Genomic DNA, 8,430 nt, shown 5'->3' with positions numbered 1-8,430 from the left:
TGGATTGGTACTTGGGACTACGATGTTGTGGCCATCACAGAAACGTGGATAGAAGAGGGACAGGAATGGTTGTTGGAGGTTCCTGGTTACAGATGTTTCAGTAAGATTAGGGAGGGTGGGAAAAAAGGAGGAGGGGGTGGCGTTGCTAATTAGAAATGGTATACTGACTGTAGAAAGGCCGTTTGAGGGGGATCTGCCTTTGGAGGTAGTATGGGCTGAAGTCAGGAATAGGAAAGGAGCAGTCACCTTGTTGGGTGTTTACTATAGGCCCCCCAATAGCAGCAGAGATGTGGAGAAACAGATTGGGAAACAGATTTTGGAAAGGTGCAGAAGCCACAACGTAGTAGTCATGGGCAATTTCAACTTCCCAAATATTGATTGGAAGCTCTTTCGATCAAGTAGATTGGACGGGGCGGTGTTTGTGCAGGGTGTCCAGGAAGCTTTTCTAACTCAGTATGTAGATTGTCCGACCAGAGGGGAGGCCATATTGGATTTGGTACTCGGTAACGAACCAGGACAAGTGATGGGCTTGTTAGTGGGTGAGCATTTTGGTGATGCTGACCACAATTCTGTGACTTTCACCTTGGTTACGGAGAGAGATAGGTGCGTGCAACAGGGCAGGTTTTACAATTCGGGAAGGGTAAATACGATGCTGCAAGACAGGATCTGAGGAGCATAAGTTGGGAGCATAGGCTGTCAGGGAAGGATGTCATTGAAATGTGGAACTTTTTCAAGGAACAGATACGACGTGTCCTTGATATGTATGTATCTGTCAGGCAGGGAAGAGATGGCTGTGTGAGGGAACCTTGGTTGACGAGGGAGGTTGAATGTCTTGTAAAGAGGAAGAAGGAGGCTTACATAGGTTGAGGAAACAAGGTTCAGACAGAACATTGGAGGGATTCAGGATAGCCAGGAGGGAGCTGAAGAAAGGGATTAGGAGAGCTAAGACAGGGCATGAAAAATCTTTGGCGGGTAGGATCAAGGATAACCCCAAGGCCTTTTATGCGTATGTGAGAAACATGAGAATGACTGTGGACTTGTTGGGCTGAAGGGTCTGTTTCCACACTGTAGTTAATCTAACCTGAAAGCACAGAGAAAAGTGTGTTCATTGTTGATAATGTTTTGTTGAACAATGTATTCACACAGTAATCAAGCTGTGAAATATAATATAGTAAGCAGCAGTTCTGTGCTGTAACTCTAGTCATGGAGTTACACAGAACAAAACCTTTCAGTTCAATTCCTCTACGCTGACCAGACATCCTAATCTGTCCTAGTCCCATTTGCCAGCATTTAACCCATATCCCTCTAAACACATCCAGACACCTTTTACAGGCCTGTTAGTCTTACTTCTGTGGTAGGCAAGGTAATGGAAAGGGTACTGAGGGATAGGATTTATGAGTATCTGGAAAGACACTGCTTGAATAGGGACAGCCAGCATGGATTTGTGAGGGGTAGGTCTTGCCTTACAAGTCTTATTGAATTCTTCGAGGAGGTGACCAAGCATGTGGATGAGGGAAGAGCAGTGGATGTCGTGTACATGGATTTTAGTAAGGCATTTGATAAGGTTCCCCATGGTAGGCTTATGCGGAAAGTCAGGAGGCATGGATAGAGGGAAATTTGGCCAATTGGATAGAAAACTGGCTAACCGGTCGAAGGCAGAGAGTGGTGGTAGATGGTAAATATTCAGCCTGGAGCCCAGTTACAAGTGGAGTTCCGCAGGGATCAGTTCTGGGTCCTCTGCTGTTTGTAATTTTTATTAATGACTTAGATGAGGGAGTCGAAGGGTGGGTCAGTACATTTGCAGATGATACGAAGATAGGTGTAGTTGTGGACAGTGAGGAGGGCTGTTGTCGGCTGGAGAGGGACTTAGATATGATGCAGAGCTGGGCTGAGGAGTGGCAGATGGAGTTCAACGCTGTCAAGTGTGAGGTTGTCCATTTTGGAAGAACAAATAAGAATGCGGAATTTAGGGTTAACGGTAGGGTTCTTAGTAAGGTGGAGTAGCAGAGGGATCTTGGGGTCTATGTTCATAGCTCTTTGAAAGTTGCCACTCAGGTGGATAGCGCTTGTAAGTAGGCCTATGGTGTATTAGCGTTCATTAGCAGAGGGATTGTATTCAAGAGTCGTGAGGTGATGTTGCAGCTGTACAGGACCTTGGTAAGGCCACATTTGGAGTATTGTGTGCAGTTCTGGTCGCCTCACTTTAGGAAAGATGTGGAAGCTGTGGAGAGGGTGCAGTGGGGATTTACCAGGATGTTGCCTGGAATGGAGAATAGGTCGTACGAGGATAGATTGAGTGTGCTAGGCATTTTCTCATTGGAACGGCGAAGGATGAGGGGTGACTTGATAGAGGTTTATAAGATGATCGGGGAATAGATAGAGTAGACAGTCAGAGACTTTTTCCCCAGGTACAGCAGAGTGTTACAAGGGGACATAAATTTAAGGTGAAGGGTGGAAGGTATAGGGGGGATGTCAGGGGTAGGTTCTTTACCCAGAGAGTGGTGGGGGCATTGAATGCGCTGCCTGTGAGAGTGGCAGAGTCAGAATCATTGGTGACCTTTAAGCGGCAATTGGATAGGTACATGGATAGGTGCTTAAGCTAGGACAAATGTTCGGCACAACATCGTGGGCTGAAGGGCCTGTTCTGTGCTGTATTGTTCTACGTTCTATCTATGTTCTATCCTACCACAGGATGTAGGACACCAGAGTAGGCCATTGAACCCATCAAGTTTGCTGCACCATTGTAGATCATTGACTGGCATTTAACTCCATTTTCCTGCACTATTGCCATATCCTGAATGTCACTGGCATCTAAAAATCTATTGATCTCCGTCTTGAACATCCTCAGTGACTGAGCCTCCACAGCTCTCAGAGGTCAGAAATTTCAAAGATTGGCCAGCTTCTGAGCAAGGGAATGTCCTCTCCATCTCTGTCCTAAATAGACTGCCCCTAATTCTAAGTGGGTCTTGTGATTCTAGACCAACCTCTCACCTTCAACGCAGGGGGGACCATCCCATTGAACTCCATAACAATTTTGTAGGTTTCAATGAGATTATCTCCTGTAGGGCAGCTCAACGGTTAGCACTGCTGCCTCACAGCACCAGGGACCTGGGTTCAATTCTGTGCTCAGGCGACTGTGTTGAGCTTGTACATTCTTCCCCATGATAGGTCAGTTGTTTCCACAGTCCAACAATGTGTAGGGTAGGTAGATTGGCCATGCTCAGTTACCCCATGGATGTGTGGATTAAGTGGGTTAGCCATAGGAAGGGTAGGTTAACAGGGATGGGCTGCATCTGGGTGGGAAGCTCTTCAGACAATCGGTGTTAATTTGATGGGCAGAACGGCCTGCTTCCACACTGTATTGATTCTTTGAAACTTGAGACAATATTGGGCCCAGACTCCTCACGTCTCCTCAGTCACACTCACTCAGGGACCCACCATTCGCCAAATCTCATTATAGAAAAATACTACCGTGTGATTTCACAGAATGCAAAAAAGCTATTTAGTCTGTTCAAACAAAAAGCAAGTGTGGGTGGAGGGTGAAATGGGGACAAGAATGGTGTGGGGGCAGACGGGTTGATGTCAAACCTTTGCTCTCTAATGTTATTGGGGAAAATGCAAACTTTGGATCTTGTTAACTCTCATTTCCTCACTACAGGCAGTTAAACCACAGAGTAGAAAATATCAAAGTGCAACATTTGGAAATTTATTACCGACTGTGTCAGTGGAAAACAGCAGCACTGTCTCAGCCCACACTACACACAGTGAGAGCTGTGCCATCTGATACTGAACCCATGGAGTTACGTCAAAGCAAATCACTCCTTGCATCACACCCGAGAAACACATTCAAACAGAGAGAAATGTCAGCCAAATGTCATGGGATTACAGCCACAAAATGCCTCCCCTAGTACATGAGAGAGATTACGCTCACAGTGCCTTCAAAAGCAAACTGATAAAGCTCTCCCGCAAACCATCAGGCGTAAACTTTCAAGAATTCTAAATATTCCAAACAGTCTGATAAACAATCCCAGCATTGTTAGAACTGGGTGCTCAGTTCCACCAAAAGAATTCTCTGAAAGGCAAATTAAAATCAGCTTGACAGCTGTGCTCGCTCTTTATCCACATGACGGGCATTTCATTAAAGTTATACCCTCTGTCTTTGAGCGGTACTTCATGAACTAAAGCATCTTGAATTGACACTTAGTATTGACCCTATTCCAGCCTCCTCAATAAGACCTGTGTGATGCTAACACAGACTTATATTTATGTAGCGCTTCTAACATCATTAAATATCCCAAGGCCTTTCACAGAGAAATTATAAAACTAAAACTGAAACTGGGTCAGATGTCTAAAAGCTCCGTTAAAAAGGGAGGCCTTAAGGAGCTTCTTAAAGGAGCAAAATAAGGCAGAGAGGCAGGCGTGGAGGGAATGTGACTGAGGTCACGGTCACTAAAGGTGGAGTAATTAAAATCTGAGATGGACTAGAGACCAGTGTTAGAGTGTACATATCCCAGAGGGTTGCAAAGGCTGGAGGAGGTTACAGAGGTAGGGAAAGGCACAGGGGCTATAGGAGGTGACAGAGATAGGGAGGGATGTAGAGGGCAGAGGACGTTACAGAGAAAGGAAGGGGTATAGAGGGCAGAGGGGGTTACAGAGATAGGGAGGAGTATAGAGGGCAGAGGAGGTTACAGAAATAGGGAGGAGTGTAGAGGGCATAGGAGGTTACAGAGATAGGGAGGGGCTTAGAAATTGGAGGATATTACAGATGTAGGGAGGATAATGGGCTGGAGGAGGTTACAGGGATAGGGAGGGATGTAGAGGGTGGTGGAGGTTACAGAGCTGGAGAGGTGAATTGGAGCTGGAGGAGGTTACAGAGATAGGGAGGGGTGTTGAGGCTGGAGGAAGTTGCAGAGATAGATAGGGGTGAGGAAATGGAAAAGCTGGAAGAAGGCTGGGAATTCTAACATCCTGTGTTGCCAAGTGGGAGCCAGTAAAGCACAGGGCTGATGGGTGAATGGACTTGCTGAGAGTTAAGATATAGATAGCAAAGTTTCAGACAACCACGAGTTTACCAAAGGGGGATAAAAAGATTTTTAAAAACTAGTGGATGTACAAAGTAGGTCATGCAATGTCAAAAGCTGGTTGATGTCTCAGGCAGCAGCTCGATTGGAGGAAGCTCTTGTTGATTGCAATCAATGGTTTGTCTCTTTCAGACAGTAACTGACTCTGGGGTGTATATATGCCTTCTTCAGTTCAGCCTGAAGATTCCTACAGGTCCTAAATTACACTGGGGATTTCCCTCCGCCTCTTACCCAGGGTTCTTTGACTTTAACCAGTTGAGCAGAGCATCCTTGTTGAAAGCTGCAGTAGCTGCCATGTTGCTTTTGGTGAGCTGGATATTTGCGATTGTTTCTGCGTGTGAAACCACCTCGATCACTCCAGTCTTGTCTCCAGTGGAAAGACAGGCATAAGGAATCATCCTTAAAGGAAAACATTGCACAAACTGTCTGAACATCCACTGCAATAACGAGATAATATTCCACTTGCAAAGCTTCGATGACATCAACAGATACATTCCTATTGCAACAATCTGTCTTGATGTAATGCTTTCAATGCATAACAATATGAAATACAATTTAATATTAAGGTCCATAAGGCAATTACAGGCCAAACGGCCAAAATTCTGAGTGTCTTCAAAAAGCACAGAGATTCAGGGAGGGAGGGGCCTCAGCAGCTAAAATCCTAAATTTGAATGGTAGGTAAATCAACTTCTGGGACATGTAGGAGGTCAGAATTAGAGGAATGTGAGCGTTGTAGGCTTGGACATGGTTACAGTGTCAGCAAGGATAAGAATTTTCAAATTGAGCAACATCCAAAGCAAGAGCCAATGTCAATCAGAGAGCACAGAGCTGACCAGTAAATGGGATTGGGTGCGAGTTATAATACAGAGGGCACAGATAGGATTGGTGGTGTTTTGGAAGTCTGGGGTCTAGACTGCAGAGTGTTGGAATACTCAAGTCTAGAGGTAACAGAGAATGAATGAGTGTTTCAACAGGTAAGGCAAGGATGGTGTTTGTCTGTTCATGGAACTGGAGAGGAGGGTGTGGTGAAGCTGGCCTTGTAGTAAAGGTGTAAGTATGTGGAGAGAAGCTTATCTTATCTTAAGGTCAAATACAACAGTTTCTAACAATTTTGTACTATATTATTCTAACAATTGCTGCCCTTGAACCAGTCAGTTTTGCATGTTGACATCTCTCAGCTTCAGAATTTAAAGGTTAGTTTGAGAATTTTATGGTAAGTAATGTTATGCTTCAGATTTTCCAGTAACAGGGTGTTTTGAAGTGTTTTAAACGTACTACAAATAACACCTTTGAGGCTCTTTGAACAAGGACTGTTTCACAATGATGTATATTCTCAGATGCTTTTCTACTCCCACACATTACTTCACGTTGGAGAAAGTTCTGCCTCATTAGCCAGTGATCCTGCAATGAGTTCTCTTGTAAATTGAAGATTTGTATAATTATTTTATGTACTCTCTCACCACGGTCTCCAAATTTTCACCAGATCAAGATATTTAATGCATGCAAGATGCATGTTCCATCAATGAACACGTACGAATGTTTTAGCATGCATTAGCAGTTTCAATTTATAAAAACCAAGACTTATTAAAAATCCACTAATTTAAAAGTGGTATTTTGTATAATTATTATCGTGATGCAATTAGATTCTGGCCCCATTAGTTTAAATAGTGCTGCTGTTAGACTATTTTCTTATAACATGGGATTGCATGGGAATGGTACTATCGCATTGTATCAGAACAGACTGAATCACGTGCAATTTGTATAGATTATCAACATTGGGTAGAAATGTTGCTTACCTGTAATCCAGGCCCTGCTTTTTCCACAAAACATCCATTAGCTGAATCATCTGAATCGTCAGCATGTCCTGCCGTAGATCTACAGTTCAAAAATAGAATTTGGATAAATTATTTTCTTTCACAAAAACAAGGAACACCAGGAATTTCCAACACGCTTTGGCAGTGGCTGATGGATGAAAAGGAACAAATCGCCCAGTTTCTCTGCTGACCCGTCCTTCCCCTTGAAATTGACATTCTCTGCAAATGGAAAACCCAGTTAAACCGATAAATGAGATGATGGGGAGGTGCTGGTGTTGGACTGGGGTGGATGGAGTCAGAAGTCACATAACACTAGGTTATAGACCAGTTTAGCTCAGTTGGCTGGGCAGTTGGATTGCAAAGCAGCGTGATGCTGACTAGTATGGGTTCAATCCCCACACTGGCTGGGGTTACCATGAAGGACTCTCCTTCTCAACCTGTCCCCTCACCAGAGGCATGGTGGGCCCCAGCTTAAACCACCACCAGCTGTCACCCTCTCTAATGAGAGAGTAAGACCATGGTGATTTGACCTAATGACTTGATTTCCTAGATTGACACACACACACCTTCTCCAGTGCTCCTGACAGAGAGAGCTGGTTACAGGCAGTTGCAACTTTATCCTTTAGCCTTAGGGGAGATTGCCAGGATTGTGGAATAGGCCCGCCATTAATAAAAGAATAGGGTTATGATTATAACCAACATAATGAATGCCACAACAAAGAGGCACGAATATTAACTGAAGTAAAATTACAGACCGCAAAGAATTCCATACCATCTCCATTCTTGAATAAGATACCCATGGGATTCCCATCATATCTCTGATTTTTGTGAACAATCCACAGGGGTTTCATTTTGGAATCCATGAATTTGCACTTCTCCACCCTGAAACAGCCAAGAGGAGAAAGATTTGCGTCAGTGACACGAGAAACGTGCCCGGTAAACTTTGCAAGACTGCTTCAAAAATAAATCACAAAATTTACTGTCAGGTCTTCAGATCTCTTCCCAAATGTACCTTGAATTGGTTACTAACACCATCACTGTCCAGAATTCTTTTAACTCTGCTTCCAGGACTAAAAGCCTTCCTGGCAAGGCCTTGTGGTAATATCACTGGGCTATTAGTCCAGAAAACCCAAGTAACATTCTGGGTCCTGTGTTCGAATCCTGCCTCGACAGATGGTGGAATTTGAACTTGTTTAAAAATCCAGAGTCTAACCGTCAAGGGAGAAACCTGCCTGACTTTTACTGGTGCTTTAAAAGGAAGGAAACTGCTGGCCTTACCCAGTCACGTGACCCATGCCAATTAAGGACAGACAATAAATGCTGGCTGAGCCAGGGATGCCCACATCCAGTGAAACAAATCTCAGAAAAAGGAAGTTTTGTTTTAGCTAAGGGGTCAAGGTTCATAGTATTACAGGAATCCAGCACAGTACAACATTGCCATTCCCCGTGCTGACCTCGATATCAGGTGTAGGTGAGCTGATCGCCCATGTAGTGTGGTGCCCCATGTTCTCCCCTCGGCACCATTTACTAGCACT

The 8,430-nt window shown here is 44.4% G+C and overlaps 1 protein-coding gene across 4 annotated transcripts in view; it reads right to left on the bottom strand.

The window, feature by feature from the left end:
* The window catches only part of pik3cd (phosphatidylinositol-4,5-bisphosphate 3-kinase, catalytic subunit delta), a 222,697-nt gene that overhangs the window by 13,846 nt on the left and 200,421 nt on the right, over positions 1–8,430 (bottom strand). For all 4 annotated transcript variants that reach the window (XM_043676186.1, XM_043676184.1, XM_043676187.1 and 1 more), the window contains 3 exons: positions 7,668–7,777; positions 6,878–6,956; positions 5,313–5,480 (listed from right to left, as the gene is read on the bottom strand). In XM_043676186.1, coding sequence (XP_043532121.1) covers positions 5,313–5,480; positions 6,878–6,956; positions 7,668–7,777 — 357 coding nt within the window. The remainder of the gene's footprint in view (positions 1–5,312; positions 5,481–6,877; positions 6,957–7,667; positions 7,778–8,430) is intronic.

Source organism: Chiloscyllium plagiosum, chromosome 34 (genome assembly GCF_004010195.1).
Source record: "Chiloscyllium plagiosum isolate BGI_BamShark_2017 chromosome 34, ASM401019v2, whole genome shotgun sequence".
NCBI lineage: Eukaryota > Metazoa > Chordata > Chondrichthyes > Orectolobiformes > Hemiscylliidae > Chiloscyllium > Chiloscyllium plagiosum.
The sequence above is the reverse complement of the archived record's forward strand: the minus strand, read 5'-3'. Positions and strand labels throughout refer to the sequence as shown.